Raw genomic sequence first — 27293 nt, forward strand, 5'->3', positions numbered from 1 at the left:
TATATTAGCTTGCGTGCCATCACTCGGCAGCTACTGGCCACTTCAGTGTGTGTTTGTCTTTGTAATGTATATGAATGTACAGTAAAAGTGCTCACATGGATGTATTTTATTCAATAATTTCTGTTTATTGCACTTAAAAGTGTTAAAGCATTGAGTAGTGAACCTTAAAGCTAAATAATTTATTTCATCTTTAACATAAGGCCTGTTTTTGTGCTGCTGAAGAAAAAAAACTGAAATTATTTACACAATGGCAGTGTTCAGAATTGAAGTAGGGAGAACCGGGGCAAAAGTAACGCAGGACAAAAGTAAAAAAGCTATTTTCTTCTAGCCCTGATAACATTTGCATCCCAAACTATGACAGCATCTTTAGCACATAAACCCTTGACAGAGCTGACAAATATTGTGTTACTTACTCACAGTTTTCCGCGTGTAGATACAGAAAGGTGTTTTCAACCATGATAAGTAAATTCCTAAAGCGGTCATTTTTTTCTTATAACGCGTTGTGTTTCTGGTTTCATGTGTTACAATACTGATCAATCTAAAGGTTATTTAGTGACCTAACACATCCTGAAGTTTGACTTCTCAGAGTTTTTCAAAATGAAAGTAAATCGTGTTTAAATTTGTGGAGATCTTGTTGGAATGAAAGTAACACTTGTTACTTTTGTCCCGCTGCTACTGTTGTATATGTTGAAAATTTATATTAGTCTAATTTGATTTAATTTATATATTCATATTGTTCAAACTGTTGAAATTGTTTTTATTCTCAACTATTTAAGTTTGTACTGTTGGTTGCTGTAGTACCGAGCCCCTAAGGTGACATTGGAGTAAAAAAAATCTAAAGTTTAGTTTCATGTGCTCACGCAAAACCTTCATGTGCAGAATTTTTTTTAAGTTTAGTTTCGCATGCTCACGTGAAACTTTCGAGTGCTCACATTAAACTTTTGCGCGCGTACGTGAAACTACCGCATTAGTTTTGCGTGCTCACGTGACACTTTCACGTGCGCACATGAAACTACCGTTAAAACTTTATCTTTCACGTGTGCACGCGGTAGTTCCATGTGCACACGTGAAAGTTTCACGTGAGCATGCGATGATCGTGCTCCATGTCCCCTTAGAGCCTCTGTACTTTTGAAACATTTGATAAAACTGAAATTTAAAATGAAAATGTAATTTAATTATTTTTTACAAAGATAAATTATAAAATATGTTTGCAATTACATATTATCAAGGTTATGTAAGGGATAGTGTAGAGCAGTGGGGAACCTTCAGGGCCTTCTACGCCTTCAGAGAAGGCCTAAAAAAATTAATAAAAAGATTTTTTATAATAATAATACAAATAAATAATATAGTATTCAATAAAAATATGTTTTTACATTTTAAAATTTCTATTAATTCAATTTAATACAATACATGTAATATATTTTCTCTCATCTGTTCTAACGTTAAGCTTACTGTCAGGTTCATGTCATGAAAACATCTAATCCAATCAGAATCGTCTGTCTCTATTAAGGCCCGGTTATCTGGCTCATTCATTGGTTAGGACTTCATGAATCCCAGGGAAGGCCAAGCTATAGCTGTGTCCCAATTCAGGGGCTGCGACCTTCTAAGGACGTATTTTAAGACCGATTGCGTCACAGCAGCGCGACTTCAGGCTGGTAAGGCCGTCCCAATTCGAAGGATGCTTAGAATGAAGCCTCAAAATGCGTCCTCATTTCTCCGCGCTGTTAAGGATAGAACGAATGGATCCTTTAACAGCCGAGGATATCCCAAGATTCATTGCGCGGCTGCAACGGCAGCTGGATATTCTAAAATAAACAATTAAAACCTTCATTAAATAAAAGTGTGTATTTATCAAAAAAAGTTTGTCACTGTTTTAGTATTATAAGTTATGTTTTGTGTTAATATTATTATTTTTATGATGCATATATTTCTAAGGTTGATTAATTTAATTTAATATACTGTTGAATAGTTTAATCTACATCAACGTGTCATATTTTCTAAACTAAATTAATATTTTTCTGATTTCATATTTATTTTAATAAGTCAGAAACGTTTCCGCTATGTCCTGCTGACAGGCGCAGCAGGTGACGCCAATTATGGGTCGTCCGAAGGTTAGACCGTCTCATTTCAGTTCTCTTCGCGGATTTCTGAGGCTGCCACCTTGAAAGACCGAGTGCTCATATTTAAGGTCGCATGCTTAGAAGGTCGCAGCCCCTGAATTGGGACACAGCTTATGTGTTTTGGTGTGGAGAGTGACGGGCAAATCGACCAATCACGTTTTGATTTCAAGGGGGCGGGTAAAAAACAAAACATTGTAAGCCTTCATGAAGTCCTAAGCATGCAACAAACTGGATGCGAGCAGCCGTTGAACACCAAAGACGAAGATCATAGACCGTTAATATTAATACAGTCTAGTGGCCCGAATCTCTGCAGTGAGAGTGGTTGAGGTAAATGGCGGAAAACGTGATTGACGTTGTGGTTAGCTTGATAGGGCTGAGGTAAAAACGAAATAACTTAAGCGCGTACTCGTGAAGAGCACAGCCGGGAGAAGCGCGTGCAAAGGAGACTGTGCATATGACGCGAACACGAGTAAAATAAAGGGTTTAATTATACTTTTACTTCCTGACAGTTTCACTTGTTACGTGAGGATAGTAATGACTGACAGACGACGCCGAATTACATACAATATAATTTCCTAACTAAATCTGAGAGAATGCAAAAACATTCAAATATTTTTTTCCCCGATGGGCAGGGCGGAGATACATTTTGGTAGCCCTCGGGGCTCGGGCTAGAGATTTTGCGAGCCCTGGATATCTTATAACAACAGTTATAAGCCACAAGGAGGTGCACTGAGAACGCAGGGTGCTATATTTCCCCTTATGAAAAAGGCTAACAAGGTATCCTACAGCTAAATATATATTTCCAAAAAATAAAAAATAAATTAAAGAACATAATTTAAGCTTGTTAAATGCAAATTTACAGAGCCCCTGTCATTACAGAGCAGCAGAGTCTGTATTTGTGTTTATCAGTTAGATTAAAGTAATTTTAAACTTTAAAACTGCATTTAAAGGCAGACAATGCCCATTCTGTAATTTAACTTTGCGTGCTCAGAATTTTTACACGTTCACTGTATGATTTAACGAAATACAAATAGCCTAGTATTATGGATGGAGAGGCATTTGCACTTCATTGCATATTTTGAAGGCCCAGCTGAAGTACCCACGGTTCGCCACTGAGAGGCAGCCGGTAGTTATCGGGAAATAAGCCCCGACAGTGTGATCAGGACCCGACGCGAAGCGGAGGGTCTTGTATCACACTGAAGGGGCTTATTTCCCGATAACTACCGGCTGCCTCTACATTATCCCGCTTATTACACGGCTACTTGTCACATAAGAAAAAAACCAGACATGAATATGAAACATTTTATTGGCATATTTGTTTTAAATTAAAATTTTTATCCTTCCGCAAAACTTTGCACAGATGCATAAAATGATCGTAATACCTTATTAAGATTCTCTGCTTCATACTTGTCTGTCTTCATTTTTTTCTCTTTAACCAGTCTTTGAGAAGTTTTAATGCCCATTCTGTATTTTTTTTGTGTTGGCTTCGTAGCTGTCATGCTCTATTTTGTCAAGTTCAGTCTCAGTAAGCTCTCTGTGTCTTGTCGTGGTTGTCGAGTGTTTGTCACAAGATGGCGCCAAACAGACAGTAATCTTTATTGAGCTTTATTGGCGCGGAGCGATTTTAATCGTACAAGTAGTACCGGCTATGCGTTATTACTTTGGAGCGGTTATTATTTGAAAAGAACGAACCTGCAAATGTCTCAACTGACCAATCAGAATCAAGCATTCCAGAGAGCCGTGTAATAAGTATATTTAATAAAAACACATGTAACACAATAATCTATCTTGTTTTGTTGTGTTAATTTTGATCCACCTATGTGTTACTTTCATACCTGCAGGTGGGGTCGAAAGTAACAATTCACTACTTATGTTTAAAGTGAAATGTGTTGATTTAAATTTTTACAAAATTCCACCTGGTATTGATAGACCAAACTTGTGAGTTACTGACCACAGCAAACATATATCGCTGTCTAAAACATTATCTTTTAAAATAATTTTTTTTCTGAAAAATTGTACTTTTGCTCTTCCCAATACTGCATAGTGCTTACAAAAACCTGTGTGTGGATCAGATTGTGGTTAAGATTTCAAACATTTAACAAAAAATATATAATGTCGACAGTTTAATCAAATAATGAGTTAATATAAAATAAGATGAAAAATAAGTCATGATTGAAATTGTTTCTGGTTATTTATTTAGACAAAAAATCAAACGCATTGCATTGTGGGATGCTCTGCACACTTCGGCATATGTACTGGGTCATCTAGAAATTTGTCACATACTGTATACTTGATAAAAGAGTGATATCAGTGCATCTTTTCTAAATTCATGACACATCCGTATTGAACTGATAGATTATTTTCCCAGGCTGGCAACAATGGGATATAGAAAGCTCATTTGAAATTCTGTCACCTTGACATTGTTCATCTATTTTCTCTCTGTTGTTCCCTCAGGATCGCTTGTCATTGCTGTAGATTCATCTTCAGGGTCATTTGTTTGTATGAGATGTTTTCTTGCTTAGGATTCTGCATTGATTCATTAATCCATTCCTAATTATCTCATCGAGAGCTTCGATCGGCTCATTTCCCGACATCTTTTGCCCCGTTCGCATCACGCCTGGGTTGTTTCATATGAACTTCGCCTCTGTAAACTCAATGCAGGACTGTGATGAGACACGGCCACGTTAGCATAATCCAATTAACATCAATTTTAAAGAATACACGCAGACAGACGTTTGCTTGTTTCCATTGTAACAGACATTCATCACAAGCTACTCGATGTCTAGTTTAACACACAGATCGTTCTCTAACTCTTCCTGTAGTCATTTCAATTACTGACGAATAACCTTTTCATTGCCATTAAAATGAAATTACTGAACCAAAACATAACAGCATGAAAAATATGCACAGTTACAGTCATGTCAGACGCACTTAGAGGGATTTGCATCGAAACTCCTCATATGCTCTCATTATCAATTTCACATGATCTTAGCTGATGCTTTATAATGTCATTTGTTGTTAAAAATGATAGCAAAGGCAGACCTCTGTCCATCACTGTAGGTTTAGGTGAAGGTTGTCACCCTGTTTGCTTTGATGATAAATGTTTCTGGTCTTATTGTGCATGATTTATCTGTGCACATTATTCAGAAAAATGCTTGCGTTCATAATCTATCTTGAGCTTTTTATTTGAACAGCCAAAAAGTCAACATGAAGGCTAATAAAAAAGCTGGTTTAATGTTCTTTTAGCAGATAATTGATAGCAGAATCCTGACACTGATCACTGTAAATCTGCTCTTATTAATAAACATTTAGAAATCTCTTTCTTTTTGTTTTGCAGTAAGCGACAGCTGCTTTAGGAATCTCGCTGAGGATCGCAGCGGGGTCAACCTCAAAGATCTCGTGCACGACCCATCCTTGTGAGTCACCACATACACACACATCTCCGTGACCTGATGAACCATTTTATCCTTTAACCCTCACACAGCGTAGGTTTTTTATTTTCATTATTTAATATCTCATTGTCTGCACTTCAATATGGAAGTTTGTTATCTCGGGAGACTGAGAGGACTAGTTAAAGCAACACTATGTAGTTTCCATGTAAAAATGACTTGCAGCTCCCCCATGTGGTTGAAAAGCGCAACAGTGCCTGGTATCAGACACTCTTCTGCAGGCAGGGGGCTGTGTTTCCTACCCTCCACCGCCACTTTCAGAGTGTGCTTGTAGCAGCTAGGAGGCTGCTCATGTTGCAGAAACAGTACAATTTGTCCAGTTAAAAGTTGTTCTATCACTGAAATAATTTAAGAGACATTATTTAAAGGTAAAAAAACTACATAGTGTTGCTTTAAGACAAGCAAACCGGTCTAGCATTCGACTAGACTAGTCTTTATCCAGCAAGGGCAACATTCCCATACGGCAAAAAAGTATATATGTTAAAATATTTTTCCAAATATATATATAAAATGGCCAAAAAATATGTTTTGGAATATGTTTACAAAAAACATAAAAAAATAAGTTGTATTATATATATTTCAAATATATTTTATTCAAGAAAACTTTTTTGCCATATGGGATATAAAATTTGAAATGTATTTTCTGGCCCTTGAAATACATTTTAAAATATATGTTGATATATGAATGTTAAAGGGACACTTTTTTGGAAAATATGCTCATTTTCCAGCTCCCCTAGAGTTAAACATTTGATTTTTACCTTTTTTGGAATCCATTCAGCTGATCTCCGTGTCTGGCGCTAGCACTTTTAGCATAGCTTAGCACAATCCATTAAATCTGATTAGACCATTAGCATCGCGCCTAAAAAAATGACCAAAGAGTTTTGATATTTTTCCCATTTAAAACTTGACTCTTTTGTAGTTACATCGCTGCAGGAGGCTTAATGATATTTCGCAGTACCCGAAAAAAGTCCCCTTATTATCTTTCAATTGCAGGGGACTATTTTGGGGCAGTGCGTAATATCACTACGCCTGCTGCAGCCATGTTACCAAGCCAAGTCCTTGATTGTTACACCAGAATGAGAGTATAGGTCCTAGCTATATCAATCACAACTTTTAATTTTCTGCCGGTCTTAGTACACGATGTAACTACAGAAGAGTCAAGATTTAAATAGGAAAAACTCTTTGGTTATTTTTGAGCATGATGCTAATGGTCTAATCAGATTCAATGGATTATGCTAAGCTATGCTAAAAGTGCTAGCGCCAGACCCGGAGATCGGCTGAATGGTTTCCAAAACGGTAAAAATCAAATGTTTAGATCTAGGGGAGCTGGAAAATGAGCATTTTCTTTTTTAAAGTGGAGTGTCCTTTTAAAACGAAATATATTATCACATTCAAAAATATATATAATAAGGATTGACATTTTACAAAATTTGTTTAGCATATATTAATACTTATTTTTTATTTGAATTATTAAGTATATTTTTGTGCCAGAGAAATGTATGTTTTGGCCGTATGGGTCAACATGTCATTTAGTTTCGATGAGTCTCATCACAGAAGCAGTATTATTTGTGTGGTTCATGTTTGTGAGGTTGATGGGAGTTTGGTGCTCATGAAGGCATGCTAATACACTAAATTACTGAAGAGAGAGACATTACAGTCGCGCTAATCGCTGAACGCTCCAGTTCAGACTGTTAAACATAGTCTTGCATTGAACGCTTGATGGGTATTAATGTTAGAGAAATTGATTGTCATACTTATGATGGAAATGTGTGTGAGACATAACAGACAGTATAAACTACATAAAATATGCATCACATACCTTAAACTCTTAAAGACACATGGCATGTCATTCACAAAACATAAGTAATGTGACATTCAGAATATAATGTCAAACGGGACATGATTTTATTTGACTGGATTTGTTTGGCTCATGAAAACTAAGCTTGGTTAAATCAGATCACAATACTTAATATATTGTAATACACAATAATGACAGATTAATTGTGCACATTAAACCACATGTATTATTAAAGGAATACTTTACCCCAAAATACATCTCATCTTTTCATTGTGTATACCCGTACAATAATTAAACAGATTTTTGGCATATTGATAACCATTGGCAAACCAAATAGTAACCATGGTTTCTGTAGCAAAACCGTAGTTATTTTGTAGTAACCAGGGTGTCACTATAGTAGGGGTGAGTGGGGCACAATCTGTTACAGTCAAAAGATCTCCTGTTAATTTCTGAAAGGTTTTGATGTGTTTTGGTTAACAACTCCTAGTGGGATTGAAAATGTTTAGACAGTGGGGTTAGTTGTCACACATATATACTTCTGCGTCGACGTGCAAACACACATGCAGAATGCTGGTAGGCAGTGTCCACCCGTGTAAGCACAGTAGCCCAAAATACAAAAAATATATTTGCTGAATATATTATGGAATATGTTTACAAAAATGAACATTTGGCCATTTTCTGTATATTTTGAAATATATTTTTAAAGTAAATACATTTTAAAGTATTAAAAAATATATTAAGCCCTCCATATATTTTAATCCAAGGAAATATATTCATGTCGCATTTGAAGAAAAACGTTGTTAAGTAAACATAACAGTTTTAAAAAGGTTAAAATTAAATATAGTTTTAACTTTAAAAATATACTTTATAAAATTAACTTGTATTTGGAATATATTTAGGCAAAATCCCATATGGCATTTTTGCCAAATGGGATATAAAATTAGAAATGTATTTGCTTGCCCTTGAAATACATTTTGAAATATATGATATATGAAGGTTAAAACTGAATATATTTCCAAATTCAAAAATATAAAAATATATATTCATTTGAGCATAACATAGCCTACTACAAAATTTATTTGGCATATATTTAAAATATATTTTTGCAAGAGAAATTTTTTTCTTTGCCGACGTTGTCCCAGAGGTCAGTTTTATTACTAGTTAGACCAATAAACATAGACCTGAAGTTAAATCCGTGGCAACGCACATGCATCCAATGAAACCGTCTATAGTTGTTTTTTTGTTTACCTGTAGTAAATTTTCATAGTGGTAATGATAACTGTTAGTTGTTAATAAATGTTTCTATAGCTAAATAAGTAGAGCATTGTGTTAACAGCGCAAAGTTCATGAACACATAATGATAGCTGCTGCTTTAACTAACTTGTAAACAGTCATCATTTCAATACTGTAATATTTGCATGCTTTTTATTTATCATTACATGCATGTGCACATAGACACATATGATTTGTGTGTGTGGTGTGATTAAAGTCGCTTCTGCTGCAGAGATATTAGATGAGATATCTGTCCTCATGTGACTTCAGTCACAACATCCAGTGTCAGTCTTACTAATGCAATACTAAAAATATCCTGTGAATAAATCAGACCTGTGACATGATGTTCATTTTTCATTGACCCTGGTTAGAAAGCCAGCCAGATGCCTTAAGAGAAAAAGACAAAGACATCATCTGACCCGGGGCATGCTGGGATACTCTGAAGACAACTCACTGAGAGATTTTACTCTCATATGTATCAAATCTGTGACTTTAAAAATTAAACATATATATTTAGGATCGGTGATGCAGTTATCTTACCAATTCATATTCATTGTGTTTTGAAGATATTGTCAAGGAAAAAAAACAGCTTCCATTGATTTTCATTGTGCACTGTCTTGTGTTGTTTTTGCCATGTTTGCAATGCCTCCAGGTCTTGCTTAAGATGCTGGGCATGCAGATGATGTAATTCATTAAAGGTTATATTATAATTAATTGGCTCTTTGTACTGGAAGCGGGACTAAAGCGGCCATATTGACCGTTGCGATCATCTACCCAATAGAGTACCACAGGGATGACATTTTTGTAGGCCAACCCGGAAGTTAGCAGGACACTGATCCTCGTCAAAAAGCCTATTCCTTTCTCCCATACACTTTTAGATAAAAATAAGCGCTGTGTGTAACAGAAGTTTAACACACTTACACATTTTGTCCAACACAGATGAACACAACTTTTATGAATTTTGAAGTCTAAATGCGTTAACTAGAAATTGACATCAACGTTATTACCACCAAGCTTCTGACAGCTCTTTTAACCTTTATTATTACACGGCTCTCTGGAATGCTTGATTCTGATTGGTCAGTTGAGACATTTGCAGGTTCGTTCTTTTCAAATAATAACCGCTCCAAAGTAATAACGCATAGCCGGTACTACTTGTACATTTAAAATCGTTCCGCACCGATAAAGATTACTAGCTGTTTGGCGCCATCTTGTGACAAACACTGGACAACCATAATTTTTACATGTACGGAAAAAACAAAACATTTAAACAGTGGATAGAAGAACGAACAACGACAAGACACAGAGAGCTTACTGAGACTGAACTTGACAAAATAGAGCATGACAGCTACGAAGCCCAAAAAATACAGAATGGGCATTAAAACTTCTCATAGACTGGCTAAAAGAGAAAAAAATGGAGACAGACAAGTATGAAGCAGAGGATCTTAAGGTATTACGATCATTTTATGCATCAGTGCAAAGTTTCGCGGAAGGATAAAAATGTTAATTTAAAACAAATATGCCAATAAAATGTTTCAAATTCATATTCATGTCCAGTTTTTTTCTTATGTGGCAAGTAGCCGTGTAATAAGCGGGATAATGTAGAGGCAGTCGGTAGTTATCGGGAAATAAGCCCCTTCAGTGTGATACAAGACCCTCCGCTTCGCGTCGGGTCCTGATCACACTGTCGGGGGTTATTTCCCGATAACTACCGGCTGCCTCTACATTATCCCTTACTTAAAAACATTTCAAAACATGTTGCCTGATAAAGAAATGATATGTGGATGAAGCTTGTTGGGATTTGTGCCCATGTTGAGTTATTTTTGAGATCTTAATGTGTGATGACGTTTAAAGCCCCCGACAATGTGTGTCCCATACGGCAAAAAAATAAATTTCTCTGGGCAAAAATATGTTTTAAATATATGCTAAATACATTTTGTAGTATGTTATGCTCAATTGAATATATTTTTGAATTTGGAAATATATTTAGTTTTAACCTTTAGGCTATCTATCAACATGTATTTAAAAAAAAAATTCTAATTTTACTTCCCATATAGCAATTTTTTTTTGCTAAATATATTTTAAATATATGCTAAATACAAGTTAATTTTATAAAGTATATTTTTGAAGTTGCAATTATAATTAATTTTACCCTTTACAAAAGTTTTTATTCCATTGCGACGTGAATATATTTCCTTGGTTTAATAATATCGAGGGTTAGATATATTTTTTTAAAATCTTTAAAATGTATTTACCTTTAAAATAAATTTCAAAATAAACAAAATATATTGGTAAAATATATATATATTTTTTTTAAACATATTCCGAAATGTATATCAGCAATCATATTTTTTGTACATTATCCTGTATATTGTGAAATAAATGTAAAATATATTATAAAATAAATTTTTTCCGTATAGTCCTATTTGTAGCAACTTGTTAACAACCCTTAATGCTTATAAAAAAAAGTCATAAGTGGGGGTATTACTTATTTTATGTTGTAAAATAAAAACGTGAAAATATCTTGGATTTGTGTTTACCCAAACTTTTATTTAAGGAGTTTAAGCAAAACCCCATTAAAAAAACTCATTGACTTTGAGATGATGGAACTGGAAGTGCTTAAATGCTAACTTGCTTTTGGGTTTTGCCTGTCTGGTAGTTTGTTCAGGTTGGTCGGTGTGATATTTGTCTCGCCTCTCCTCCATTGTGATTGGACGGCTGGTTTAAAAGTGACTTTACAGAGCAACACGTTTTGATAAATACAAATATTATGAGTAGATTAAGAGTTTTTTACAGAGTAATGTTTTAAAATGGATAAGAACCTAAATTAATATGTATATTTGTTTTGGAACAATTATTTTTTTTTAAATCCTTTTTCGCCAATGGGAGGCTTGGTCCACCCTGTCCCCCAGCAAGCTCCGCCTATGATTCTATCCCAGTGAGAGTCCCTGTGTCCTCCAGCAACACGTTTAAATGTGCTGAAACGCGCCACCATTCAGCACAAAGGCAATCCATTATTAATTAAATCACAGCAGCAGATGGTCGTGGTTTGGGATGCGTCCAGAATTGAAGTGGGTCTGTAAAGCTGGGTCACAGATGTGTGTAGAGAGACACATTCACTCTTTCTTTCTTCATACCCTGAGGAACGCGGCGAGGCCAGGAGTGATGTTTTAAAATGTGACAGAGCCCATCTGACAGCAGGGTTCAATTAAACAGTCATAAGTCTTTCATTAGACACAAACACATTTTTGGCACTAGCTGAGAATAATAATAAATCTTAATCTGTGCCAAAAATATTGTGGAAATTTTAATGTTTTTTTTCTGTTGTTGGAAGGTCTGTTTCGTAGACGTCTATAAATTGAGTTAATAATGAAATCTCAGGTTGCATTCCTTTGCTTGCGATGGGAACCATGATTCATTTGTGATTTTCCATACTGGTCTTACTTTTTCTGTAGTATGTATACTGTGTATTTTCTGTATTTTATTAAATTGTAATTCCCTTAAAGACGCATTAATGAACTTTACTATAATGCTGCTTTGAATTTATTGGTTTTGTATAAAGGTTAAGCTTGAAGTGTAGTTTATTTTAATACGCATACACCAGCATACACACACAGCCTCGCAAACAGTCTATTTTTGTATGCATATCATGTGTAGTGATTTCTTATTTCTCCGTAATGTCAAATTTCTCCGTCATTTCTTGTTTGCGTTTATTTTTTTTGCACTCCGCTGCTGCGGAAGGCTTGCAGTACCTCTCCTGGCATATAGGGGTCTGTAAGGAGCAGTTAAAGCCCGGGATACACCGCAGGATTTTTGGCTGTCCCAAGAATACCATTGTGAAACAATTGTCGCGATTTCTGTGATTGTGGCTCTTCATCTTTGGTCCTTTGTCGTACAGTGAGAGAGGTTCAAAGGCTGACGTTTTTTTCGGTCTTGCGACCAAACATAGTTTTCTGACAGTGTCAGAAATTCAGCATGATCAACACACAGTGTGTTTGCTGCTATGACGTGCTTTGTTTACCACTAGCGCATGCTGATGATTTTGCGCTAACAAGTGACACAGCCGTCACAGCCTCCGATTCAATAGGCGCTATCATCGTACAGTCTACATGCTTGTCGTACCCAAGTTTAAACGATCCATAATGATCTTATAGATCCTGCAGCATCTTTTTACAATTTTATAGTACAGTATAAATGAGAATACTTCCTGAACTATTTTCACAACCTCTCATAATAAGTGGCCTTTATTGTCGATGTAACTTGCATGCGTTCCGGTCTGTTTTGTTTATGCAGCTGTTCATCGATTACCTTCATACTGTAGATATATACACTAGATGTCGCCTTGGGTCAAAACCGCCGCCATCTTGAAACAGGGGTCTTGTCATTGGAAGTAGCTAGGTAACGCTGATTTCTCCGCCTGTACTTCGAATTCATGGACGAATTTGTGCTGCGTATGGATGTTAGGGCTACTAGCACTATGCATTATAGTTAGAAAAAGTAGATTTTCATAATATCAAAACTTACATTTTTTCCTGATATGTACACATCTAGTGTACATATCTGTGGATTACCTTGTGAATCAACGCTCCCCAGGGCATCGGTGCCATCTTGTGGATAAATGAATTACTGCAAGAAAATGAAATGCGCATGTGTGCCGCTGGATTTTTGTAACTGTCGCTGTGTCCGAAACCAACTACGTCTATACTATATAGTAGGCGAAGTAGTGCTTTTCTTCTACTGTATAGTATGACACAGTGCAAGTGTACTACTCTGATGACAAAATTTGCGTCATGCACACTGTATTTTAATTCTCACGTACACGTAAAAATTTTACTATACGCAGGCATTTATGTTAAAAGGTGACTTGACTCAACACCTGGAAGGGTGTTTGAAACAATAAAACACTAAATACTTTTTCATATAGTATTTCTTTATAAACTAGTATGCAGTATACATACCTGTATGCAGTATGCTACTCCTTTATTCCAAACACAGCCTATGACTTACTGTAGGCTACCGTTTGTCTGGTTACTATCTTACTTTCTGTTCCACTTTCTTTACTGCCTCTAGAATATCTGGAAATGATTTGATCATAAAGCTCGTAATATTTCATTTATTTTTGCCCGGTACTGTATTTGCCCCTCGAGGGTAACTGATTTTCACATCCCTGTCACACATTGATGCTTTATAATATCCAGTTTTACAAAACAATTAACACAATCAGATTTAATGATATTGCCAAAGGACTAAACTGTAACACTGTTTGAATTTCATTAAGACCTCAAATTCTGTTATTATGGCCACTGAAATATTGAACAGCAGGAAATTAGTAGGGCTTTAGTGTGTAAGATAGGGGTTTTATGCAGTTACTATTACCGCTGTTATTTAGTTTGGTGAGTAATTTGATCGATTACTTTTCTAAGCAATCCCTATAGACTTCCACTGAAGGTCTTGATCCGTATCTAAAGTCCAGAATATCATAGAGATCTTTTGATTTGGGCTCTTTTGAGTTGGATCACTACCTAACCAGCTATAAACCATCCTGAATGTCCTGGTTACTGTGTTGGACTGGTTTTGTGAGGTTTACACAGACAAGTACTCATATACTTGTCTAGTTTCTGCTATACTGTCATGGCCGGACTTACCATTGGGCTTGAGTGGGCTTGAGCCCAGGGGCCTCGGCCAATAGGGGCCTCCGTGCCGGCTTGCGTTCGTTTGATTTGTTCAGTCGTTTTCATTTATTATTTTACAGCCTATTGGTTGGTGCGGAATTGTTTGGTGCTGCATTTAATTCGTTAATATATATATGTCAGTCATCTTGGTGCTGAATATGACGCCCTGCGTTTACTGCTTTTGAAACCCATAGATGCTAGTATAATAGCGAATACGCGAAATGAGAGTCATAAATAAGCTTTACAGATAACGAGAAAGAGCAACGCGAAAATGAAGCGCTCCGTATGAAAGATTACTAGAGTAGGTCTTGTAACTCTGTTTTTCTTGTTTGTTTGTAATCTAACGTGATACGCAGCAGGTATACGCAGTATATCCACTAGTAATGGTCAAGGATTTCCGTATACCCATTTAAAAAAGCGTGAAAATACTTAACAGTGTGTGACAAACCCTTGACACTTTCATTCATAAATTGACATCTGAATCACTCACCATTCGCATGCTGCACTTGCTACTTTGGCGGGTTGAACCTCATATACAGTCCGCTATTTGATATTTGGTACATTTAACTTCATGCGCCACTGCGCGATCCGATCATTATATGAAATCAAATTATCACGGCGCAAAAGTGATTGTAAAGCAGACGGGTGTATCCACGTGGTTCAACAACAGCAAAAAAATTACATCAGAGTACCGCGAGAGCTCACACGGAGAAGTCTGCTTTCTAATCGCTCTCGCGGTACTTCGACATCATCACCAAGCGGTCTGCGTAGCGCCAAATGAAATACAATCTGCTCGAAGTCTGCAGCTCACACGACCCTGTAACCAAACAGTTTCTGTGGAAAAGTGAACGAGTGGAGCAGGGCTACGAAACATAACAAAATCCGGAGAGTTAACAACGCACATATGATTATGTCAACATTTAAATCATCAGTCCAGTTTATTACTTCATCTGGAGGTGAGGATTCACTAAATTATGGCCATTTTGATGTCCTGATGGTTTTTGATATAATCCACTAGCTAGCTAGACTAACTTTCCTGTAGTTTCTCTTTCAGCATGTTTGCTAACAGAATCACAGTTTAAACTTCTGAAAAGTGTTCATTTTTATATCTACGTTCAAAGTATTAATGTATTACGTTCATATCAGACGCAAAATTAATTAATGATCATCTTCTCCACTTTGGTTTTTGGTGTTTAATATTACATGATGGTCTTGTCATAATTATTAAATTACATCCTAAAATATTTTCTTTTCACTGCACCACTTAGGCTATATGCACAAAATACACTTGTTGATTATGTTTATAACATTGGTGTGTAATAAGGTGAATGTTAATCAAAACATATCATTCTCTTCTTAAGCTAAGTCTAACATAATGATTTTAAATGTTGTTATGGGGTATTTTTTAATGTGCATGATTAATTTGGATTTGTGACATCCCTAAAATACATGATTTAATTTTAGACTGGGCTTATGTTCTGCTTTAGAGATATAGGGGCAGTTTCCTAGTCAGGTTTTATCCTAGTCCAAGACTAAAATGCATGTTTGATCTGTCTTAATTTAAACACATCTTGCACTGATATATCTTAACATATATCATTGCCATTGTTTTGTCTCAAGACGCACACCAGTGATGTTTTTTGTAAGGTTTGTTTGTAAAAACTACTTGTGCCCTAATATAACCTAGCAATAGGCCTAGCGCTGGATTAATCTAAACCCTGTCGGGAAACTTCCCTAAAATGTAGTTCTATGATATATTTTTTATTTTAGGTTGTTTACTGTATGTACACTCTCAGAAGATAATTTACACAAACTGTCACTGGGGTGGTACCCTTTCAAATAGTACACCTTTGTACCTAAAGAGTGCATATAATGGGTAAAAATTTACCTATATCTGTACCTAAATGGTAAATATTAGGACCCATTTAAAGGGTACCATCCCAGTGACAGCTTTTGTACCTTTTGTTCTGATAATGTAGGGCCCAAAATTTATTCAAGCCCAGGGGCCTCCACCCTGTTAAGTCCTGCCCTGTATACTGTGTACATGTGAAGATCTTGTCTGTTTTATATTCTGTATTATAGAAACACACCATCATCACCTCAGATTTACCCTGAAAGTTCCTTCAAACCTTTTTGTTTACAGTCACAAAACTTTCTGTCTTTGTAAGGAGTCACCTTCCCATTTTACAAAGCATCTATTTCAATACTTTAGCGCAGCTGCTTTGTCTTTGAAAGAAATTTGAGTTTCAAACAGCAAGGCAAGCCTGACTCCCCTTTTTCTTCTTTAAGCACAATGTGCTTGTTGGATATTTTCTCCCTGAAGTCCCCTGTTAGTGTCAGTTAAGATTTCATTCATGCACAAAACTTATAATTCAGATGTTTATTTAATCTTCCACCTATGATTGAACTTTAAAGAGGACATATCATGAAAATCAGACTTTTTCGATGTTTACGTGCTATAATTGGGTCCACAGTGTTAACCTAGAAAATGTGAAAAAGATCAACCCAGTAACTTAGTTTTGGTAAACCATTCTCTGTAAGCAGTGAAAAAATAGGTTATTGAAATTTGGCTCCTCTTGTGATGTCAGAAGGGGATCTTATTATAATAATACCGCCCCTTAAACTGCACTATCCATCTGTGGCACTAACATTTAGAGAGAGAGAAAATAATTGACAGCACAATTGAGTTTCAATTGCAACAAACCACCATCATTGTGATCAGTGTTTGAATTTCATTAGCTCATTTGCATTTTAAAGGACACACCCAAAAACGGCACATTTTTGCTTTCACCTATAAAGTGTCGATTTTAACATGTTATAATAAATAATCTGTGTTTTTTTTTACTTCACATATGTACTTTGGGGACACCAAAGATTTATTTTACATCTTAAAAAAGTCTTGTGAAATGTCCCCTTTAAATAAAAAACAAGCTGTTTAATTGTAAATCATACTGTAAATGTAAATGGCCTTGGTTTCATTGTCTCACCCCAACTATGGATTAACTTGTGTGGACACAACTTGTGTATGGATTAACCAGTTTACGCCATGAATATACATGCTGGAAATGTGTAAAGAATAAAAAACAAAGAAAGAAAGAACCCAGTGAACACACAAACTGATAAAAATGTATACCTTATAACTCACTGTTAGCTACTTTTTGGATCAAAGCGTCTGCCAAATGCATGAAAGTAAATGTAAATGTATTGGTTGACTCCAGTTGCTAAATACTGACCAGTGGAGCAAACACACAGTGATGTGAGGGCTCATAACGGAGACCTAATGCTGTAGTTTCCTAAAAATAACTTGCAAAAGAAAAAGACAGAATGGAAAAGAGAAAAAAAAGGTCTTACATAAGAGCTCTCTGTAATGCTACACCTTCTCCATGAAGCACAAACACACACACATATGCACACACATACACACAAGCGCACACATGCACACACATTTACACTGCTCCCCAGTTTGTCTTACTTCTTGATTTGACCACAGGGTGGCGCTATGCAAAAGATATTTTGTCCTTTATGGTCTTTAGATTTGTGTGTGTTATATAATAGCTAGTTCTTCTGATGTTCTTTTGCTTTACAGGCTCGGAGGAACAATCTCAGCTTATAAAATCGTTCCTGATGAAATCGATGAGATCAAGGTGTGCTAAAAATATGACTGCATTAGATAAGAACATTTATTATTTTCTTGATCCACTGTAAATAAAAATGTCATGTGATGTTTGTTTCTTGTGTCTGGTTGTGTAGGAGACGCTGGTGGACTGGTGTGATGAGAAAGAGTTAAACCTGATTTTGACCACGGGTGGCACTGGCTTCGCCCCTCGTGATGTCACGCCTGAGGTGAGTCTTGTGTTAAAGGATAGAAGAAGATTTTACTCGAGATATTTGATTACAGATGTTAATAGCACACCTGAATCACTCACACACAGAGCTCAAGCTAAAATATCTGTCACCACTGTAACACAACTACAGTCTCAACATATATCTGTCACACACACAACAACATCACATCTCAACCAGTCAACAACAGTGTTGATCAAAGGTCCTCAGATGAGTGTCAGTCATACAAGATGCTCTTCAGATGGTCCTCAGACCCTGATAAAAACGTGATCATCAGGATTTATTCCTGTATCTCCATAGCTGCTGTCATTAAACAAAGACCAAACTTCATCTTTATCACTACAACTTGCAGTATGACTACACTGTACTTTATAAGAATAGAAAAGATTTTCACTAGTGCCCTCAGACATTTGGACTCAGCTGTATTTCTGTACAACACAAATAGACACACAGAGTTTCCTCCACACACTTTTATTTGACTCTCTGAAGCCCATGAGTCTCATCAGCACGACTGCTTTGATGTCTTTCTCTGTTCATCTCTCTCTATCCATCTCTAATGATGTTTGAAGTGTCGCTCAACACACACACACACACACACACACACACGCGCGCGCACACACACACACGCGCACACACACACACACGCACACACACACACACACACACACACACTTAGTACTGAGTGTGTAACATCAGATTGTTAGTGGAAGGTTCGGTCCCAAAGGGATGTTAGTGGTTGTGCTTTCATTGCTCAGGAGACTTAAAGAGATAGTTCTTCAAAAAAAAAGAAAAATCATCATTTATTAACCCTCAAGATGTTCCAACCCTGCATAAATGTTTGTAACCAAGCAGATCTGGGGCACCATTGACTTTCATAGTGGGAAAAAAATAACACAATGGAAGTGAATGGTGCCCCAGATCAGTTTTGTTCAGATATTTTGGTCTTGGCAAAACATTCAATATTGAGGAATCTTGGCAACTGGAGCACAGTTTATGATTTTGTTAAGATCTCTTTTGAAACTTAAAAAGAGTAGACGCATTAAAGATTAACGGGATCTTAAAGGAGTAGTCCACTTTGAAGATGGGGTCCATTGACTTTTATAGTAGGAAAAAATACTATGTTAAGTCAATGGGCCCCATCTTTAAAGTGGACTACTTCTTTAAAGGGATAGTTTAGCCAAAAATGATATTAACCCTGGAGAACCCAAGAACCCATCTCTTAGCAGCAATTAACATTGGCCAAATTTGACCCGTAGGTTCTCCAGGGTTAAACCCATGATTTACTCACCCCCAAGCCGACGGAGATGCATATGTTCATCATTTTTCTATATTTATTTTTTTAGAAAATGTCTTTGATCTTTCAGTTAATCAAATGTAAATCATTACAGGGTCCACTCCTTCAAGTCCAAACAGTTAGTTAGATATAAATGGATATTTCTACAACAAAACCACGCAGATTACCTTCAGGAGGCCTTTGTTTATCATCGTGGAGCTGTTTGGATTTATTTTGTGAAGGATGGATGCACATTTTTTGGACTTGAAGGAGTGGACCCTGTAACTTTAAATTTGATTAACTGAAAGATCTAAGACATTTCTAAAATAACAGAAATGGGTTTAATATCATTTTTGGCTGAACTATCCCTTTAAACAGACAACTAATGCAAAGATCTCCGTTAAATCTAACAGCGGTCAGAGCTGAGACATTTCTGATTTTCTCTCTGCAGGCCACTAAAGAGGTTATCGAGCGGGAAGCTCCAGGAATGTCTCTGGCAATGCTGATGGGCTCTCTGAATGTCACTCCTCTGGGAATGCTCTCCAGGTCACACTTCACATAACACATATTGAACATTTGTGTGACACGATGTGCTCTCGGTGTGACACGGCTGATCAGAGGATCAGCTTTCTCATGCATTACACGCTTTAGGATATTTAGACACAGATGTACTTTAAATCAGAAATCAGATCAGAGATTTATTGGCTCACGGTAGGATTTTCTTTCAGCAGGACATTTATATGTGTTTAACATATTTCGTTCCTTTTGAATGCCGTTTATAGAAGAAGACTTGAACTTGAAAATAAATTGTCTGTTTGTGTGTGTACAGACCAGTTTGTGGTATCCGAGGAAAAACTCTCATCATAAACCTACCGGGCAGCAAAAAAGGTTCACAGGTAAGACATATCTCAATCTTTTAAGATTAAAAAAGCTTTATTTGCATGGTAAAAACATCTCGTTCTCTTTATCTCTCTCTCCTCCAGGAGTGCTTTCAGTTCATATTGCCCGCTCTTCCTCACGCCATCGATCTTCTACGAGAAGCCGTGGTCAAAATGAAGGAGGTGCCCAATGAGCTTGAGGACCTGCCTTCGCCTCCGCCTCCTCTGTCCCCACCCCCTGCCAACAGCCCCCACCGGCAGACGGAGGATAAAGGGGTGCAGTGTGAGGAAGAGGAGGAAGAGAAGAAGGACAGTGGAGTGGCCTCCACAGAGGACAGCTCATCCTCACACATCACAGCCGCCTCAATCGCTGCCAAGGTAACCGAGATACAGCGATGTCAGTGATGCCTCATTACATCACATCTTTCCCTTGCGTGATGGAACTGCACTACTCACAACCCGTTTCTGTGGACAGTCCTTTCTTCAGATGAATGAATTCACAGCAGTGCTCTCAATCTTTCATTCCTGATTCAACATAATGTTGTTTTGATGCGAGCTAGAGTCTCTTCTGGTGTGAATGATTGTTAGATCGTCATCCATCATTCATCTGACTGTGTGTTTGGACCCACGTCATGTCATATCATGTCATTTAACCTCTGACAGACAGGTAACTCACCTAAACATCATTCAGTCTGGTTTGTGTACTACATGTAAGTGCATACTTCACTGGTGATGTATGTGGAAGTAAATATACTTTGTTGTGATGAAAAAAAAATGTTAAACAAATAATAAGTGAACAAATGATTGGTGTGTTATCATATCATCTAGTTTGTGTTTCCTAGATTCCCGACTCCATCATCTCGCGTGGGGTTCAGGTCCTCCCTCGTGACACGGCATCTTTGAGCACCACGCCGTCGGAGTCACCGCGAGCTCAGGCTACCTCTCGCCTCTCCACCGCTTCCTGTCCCACCCCCAAGGTGAGAGTCATCACTTCCTGTTTCCATGCACTGTCCGCTCATGTGTGCTGCCTCGCCGTCGCTTCACCCTGCTGCCGATCTCCTGCGCTCACCCCGATACTCCCCACGCGCTCTCTGTCTGCCTTTCTTCACAGGGTTCTGCTGTGTTCCTCTGTTTAATCTGTTTTATATCTGTAGTAAATGAATTATACACGACATCAGAGACTTAAGGAAACATCTATAAGGTTCATGGTGATATATGAAGCACCTTATAAACCTCCAAACTTGAGCCTAGTAAACAGAAATCACAGTCTCAAACCAATCAGAGACTCCGGAGGTGTTTTATACGTTTGATATACTGTGATGTGTCAATCTGTAATATAAGGAACAACTTTTGTGTTCATTAAAAATAATATAAATAAGTATATTATATATATATATATATATATATATATATATATTATACTTATTTATATTATTGTATTTATGATTATTATTTATTATTTTAATTATTATTTTATATATATATATATATACAATTATTAAAATAATAATCATTTGTGTGGAGGTGAAAACAATGCACTTGTTTTAGAGAGATGCATTGATGTCCTGACAAATCTGCAGACAATTGTGTGACAGCATTATTGAGCAACATGATATCTACACACTGACACACACATACTGATGCAGACACAAACACTGTGTGTGACACATGCGTACTGACATACACATACACACAAACACACACCAATATGCACACGCACAAATAAATGCACACATACTGATGCAGACACACAAACACTGTCATACATTCATACACCAATATGCACACACACACATAAACACACACATACTGATGCAGACACACACACTGTGACACATGCATACGGACATACACAGACACACAAACACACACCAATATGCACATGCACACTTAAACACACACACAAACACACATACTAATCAGACACACACACACACACACACTGTCACACATGCATACTGACATACATTCACAGATACACACAAGCACACACCAATATGCACACCCATATGCACACACAGATGCATACACAAACACACACAAACTAATGCAGACATGCACACACACACTGATGCAGAGACATACACTGTAACACATGCATACTGACATACACACACAGAGACACGCAAACACACACCAATATGCACACACGCACATAAACACACACACATACTGATGCAGACACACACACACACACACACACACACACACTGTCATACATGCATACTGACAAACACACACCAATATGCACATGCACACTTAAACACTAATGCAGACACACACACTGTGACACATGCTTACTGAAATACACAGACACACAAACACACACCAATATGCACACAAACACATTCTGATGCAGACACACACAACGTGACACATGCATACTGACATACACAGACACACACACACACACACACACACACACACACACACTTAAACACACACACACACACAAACACATTCTGATGCAGACACACACACACACACACACACACACACTGTCAAACATGCATACTGACATACACAGACACACACACACACACACACACACACACACACACACACTTAAACACACACACACACAAACACATTCTGATGCAGACACACACACACACACACACACACACGCACACACTTAAAAACACACAAACACATTCAGATGCACACACACACACACACACACACACACACACACTGTCAAACATGCATACTGACATACACTCACACACACACCAATATGCATATGCACACTTAAACACAAACACATAAACACACACGTACTAATGTAGACACACACACATACTGATGCAGACATACACACTATGACACATGCATATTGACACACCCTCACACTAATATGCATACACTGATACACACACACACACACACACTGATGCAGAGACACACTGTCACACATGCATACTGACATACACACACAGAGACACACAAACACACACCAATATGCACACCCATACGCACACACACACATAAACTAATGCAGATGCGCACACACACACTGATGCAGAGACACACACTGTAACACATGCATACTGACATACACACACAGAGATACACAAACACACACCAATATGCACACACGCACATAAACACATACACATACTGATGCAGACACACACACACACACACACACACAGACTGTCACACATGCATACTGACATACACACACAGAAGCACACACACAAATAAACACACACATACTAATGCAGACGCACACACTGTGACACATGCATACTGACATACACACACAGAAGCACACACACAAATAAACACACACATACTAATGCAGACGCACACACTGTGACACATGCATACTGACACACAGAGACACATAAACACACACCAATATGCACACACACACACACACACACACACATAAACACACGTACTAATGTAGACACACACACAGACACGTCCTGATCTTTCAGGTCTGTTCTCCTCGTCTGTCTCAAAGTTCTCATCTCTTTCTCTGAGGAGATCTGAGGCGGTTGTTCATCACTTCATATTTCACAATCATTTCTCACCCTGCTGTGTGGATGCAGGCGGTTGTCATGGGAGCAGAGGTTGCCGTGGAGACGGTGCTTCAGTCACATGAGTGAGATGGCTTGTACAGGTGTTTGTTTGGACACAGGTGGATGATAGTAGATGGACTTCGATTGATTTATTCTTAGTCTGAACTTTTTGGAGATGTGTGCGTTCTTTATTAGAGACGACATTTTTACATTTACTCTCTCACTCACTTTCTCTCTCTGTCTTTCACTCACTTCCTGTCTTGTTCGTCCGCAGTCATATACAGTAGATGATGATGATGTGAATGTTGCAGTCCTGCACACAGTTGGTTGTGTTATGTAACAGAGTTATGTAACAGTGAGCCACTAAACACGTATATCAGTCCCTGTGAATGTCTGCGTACACAATTCTGCATCTAATTATAATGTGCAAGTAATTAGACGTGGTGATGGTGTCTCATTAGTGATGAATGTTGGGATTAATACACCGTGTCAGCATTCTGACTTTACATTTGAAAATAAAATAACTTGAAATGTATCATGTTGTACGGCATGCTATGGATTTTCACAAGATGTAAAGACAATTACTTTAACCTGTCATCCACATGAGGACTGGTTTGTTAATAAATCAAATGTCTGCTTACCCAATCAATAAATGGATATGAAACATTGATTTGACAAGAAGGAGAGCGTGTGTGTATGTGTGTGCATGAGAGAGAGAGAGAGAGAGAGAGAGAGAGAGAGAGACAGGTTTATAATGGAGGAATGTTAAGCTGTCATCTTTATTTACATCCTCATATCAATAAAAATGTAAAGCCAATGAGAAACGTCGTGCAGAGAGATGCAACAGTACAGTGCTAAAGTTCATGTAAACTACATGTTTGTTAGTCAAGCTTGTGTATATCTGTGTGTGTATCTGCTTGACTCATTTTTATGTTTCAATAATACTGAATATTGACTTCTGATCAAGAGATCCCTCCAATCTCTCTCTTTTTTTTTTCTCCTCCCTTCATCCGTGTATGTGTGTTCTTCATCTCTGTGTCAGATGGTTTGTGTCAGTGTGTGTTTGTGTGTGAGATCGCTGTAGATGATGGTAAGTCTTGTCTAATTTCATTTCAGTTGTTCATTGGCTGTTTTATTTCAATATTTTATAATCCATGTTTATGTCGTTTTATAATCTATTTGCAATACAGCAAAATCATTTGTTTCTGTTTTGTGCTTTAGGGCTGGCATGTGTAGTGGTTTTATGAGCAGTTTCTGTAACAATAAGAATTAAGGTTAAAGACAGAAAATATCTTTGATCTTACATACATAAAACACATTGACACGAGTTGTTTCACTGATAGAGTTTTTGTCCAGTGATTTGGGAATGTGGAAATTTGGAAATGTTTGTTTGCCATGACCGCTTTGAAGACTTAAAGATCTGTTGTGTAAGTACTGTTGACATAACTGAAGAATATAGACCAGCACAGGTATCTCAAATATTAGAGTTTTACATTTCTTTAGTTCAGATTACATCCACAAATATTAATCTAGGTTCATTTTACAAGAAGTGTGCTATCAGAGCTGATAAGAAGATGTCTCATGTCCTAAACAACACTTCTAGAGATTCAGAACTGAGCTTCAGAAATGAGACAAATATTTTCATCAGGTTTTTGAAGAGAGAAGCTGTCAGCTGTGCGGAGAAACAGGGAAATTGGTGTTTTGCAGGTTAGGAAAGGTTTTGTATGAGACGTCATTGAAGTGTAAATGTGACAGTACACACCAAGCTGACGGTCAGTGGTCGGGCAGGTTTTGAGCGTCTTCATTTTTCAGCTAAAGTATCGGCCGATTCAACATGTCGAATCGGTGGTGGGCAGGGCTTTGAACCAGATTATTTTCCCAGTTGGTTCGTTCTGAACAGAAACCGTATTTTAACGTTTCCGGTTTTCGGTTCAACCCTAAAAGTGATGTTTCTGAACGGTTAGAACAAAAAATAAAGTTCCTGAACTGGTTAATAACGTTCCATGTCAGCTGTGGGACATACAAATAAGTAGGCTGATCATTAGGACATTAAACTAAAAGTCTCTATCTTGTCATCAAACATTAAAAAAGGCTACATTATGTAAGCGCCATAACTGTAATTCAGAGATGCCTACATTTGTTTCAGCATTATACATGAATTAAGACAAGGACAATTTCTGCCATGTCGTTTATTGGCAAACAACTTAAACAAATGTTTTTAAAAGAATACTGTGGTATTTCGAGATCATTTTGTTTGTATGGGTCGTGTCAAGAACAGAAAGTTCTTTGTTGCTTTTTGAAACGCGTCTCTCCGTGTATGCACTTTTGAGTGCACTTAAAAACACGCACACACACAGACGGAGGACAAATTCCAAACGGCACTTCAGGAAGATGATGCAGCATAAACAGTCGATCCTCATAAAGTGAAAAAGTTGTTTTTCAGTGCTTTATTCGCCAAATATATTTTAATGGACTACAATATGAGACACAGTAGCACAACTCTCTCTCAAGTTTATACATCAAGAGCATGCGAGCCGAACCATGGGTCATGATCTGTACGGATCACAGATCAACTGCGATCCGTTACACCACTGATTAGTATTAAAAAACAAACATCTTGCTTGGTAGCCTACTAAATATTTACCTCTTATGATTGAGCATTAGAGACTTGGGCTTGAGTAGGCTACATGCTGGTGGCAAGTTTTTCATTTCTCCACCAATCAACGGCAACCAGAAGTGAACTTCACCGAGTATTGCCAAAGAATGGAAAAAATTACTTTATTAACTGGTTACCATTATTTTAAATAAATGATTCTGTTCCGGAACATATATTTTTGAAAAGTATCTGGTTTTGTGTCTGTTCCTTGCAAAACAACAAAAGTTTCTGGTTTTCGTTTTTGTTCTGTGAACCGGTTCAAAGCCTTGGTGTTGGGACTCGTCCGGGAGTCGGATGTAAGAATCAGCTAAATATGTGGGTTGATCAGGGCTATGCACCCACAGTTTCTGTCTATATTACTATATTTATATTTAAGATATCAAATATTTAAATAAAAACAATGGCTGGTTACTAAAGATGATGTATTGTGTGTTATTTAGCATGTTGTTGACTGGAGTTTAGGTGTTTTAGCAGGCAATGCATTGATTAATCCATCTAACTATATCTGCTGTGAACGTGTGTGCATGCCATGTGTGTTGTAAAATCTCTACAGGTATGAATCGGATACAATGCATCACACTTTCCAAAAACTGACTAAAGGGAAGATTTGAGACAAACAGATTGATGTTTGCCGATTGCATTCAATATAATTCTTACAAACAACATCTATTTAAAATGTCCCGCATAACTTTAACGAAAGATGATGTGTTTTTGCCTGAAACAAACTCTGCCCAAGTATGTGAACACAAGTGCTTGATTCCTGTCCAAATGCTTGTGATGAACAAGCATTCATGGCTCTGTTTGC

The 27293-nt window shown here is 37.3% G+C and overlaps 1 protein-coding gene across 3 annotated transcripts in view; it reads left to right on the forward strand.

Moving 5' to 3' along the window:
• Nucleotides 1–27293, forward strand: part of gphnb (gephyrin b) — a 60428-nt gene that overhangs the window by 16043 nt on the left and 17092 nt on the right. For all 3 annotated transcript variants that reach the window (XM_065256531.1, XM_065256532.1, XM_065256533.1), the window contains exons 2-8: nucleotides 5458–5536; nucleotides 17895–17952; nucleotides 18059–18151; nucleotides 19876–19970; nucleotides 20254–20320; nucleotides 20408–20680; nucleotides 21145–21279. In XM_065256531.1, the coding sequence (XP_065112603.1) occupies nucleotides 5458–5536; nucleotides 17895–17952; nucleotides 18059–18151; nucleotides 19876–19970; nucleotides 20254–20320; nucleotides 20408–20680; nucleotides 21145–21279 (800 nt within the window). The remainder of the gene's footprint in view (nucleotides 1–5457; nucleotides 5537–17894; nucleotides 17953–18058; nucleotides 18152–19875; nucleotides 19971–20253; nucleotides 20321–20407; nucleotides 20681–21144; nucleotides 21280–27293) is intronic.

This window comes from Paramisgurnus dabryanus, chromosome 12 (assembly GCF_030506205.2).
Source record: "Paramisgurnus dabryanus chromosome 12, PD_genome_1.1, whole genome shotgun sequence".
NCBI classification, from domain to species: Eukaryota; Metazoa; Chordata; class Actinopteri; order Cypriniformes; family Cobitidae; genus Paramisgurnus; species Paramisgurnus dabryanus.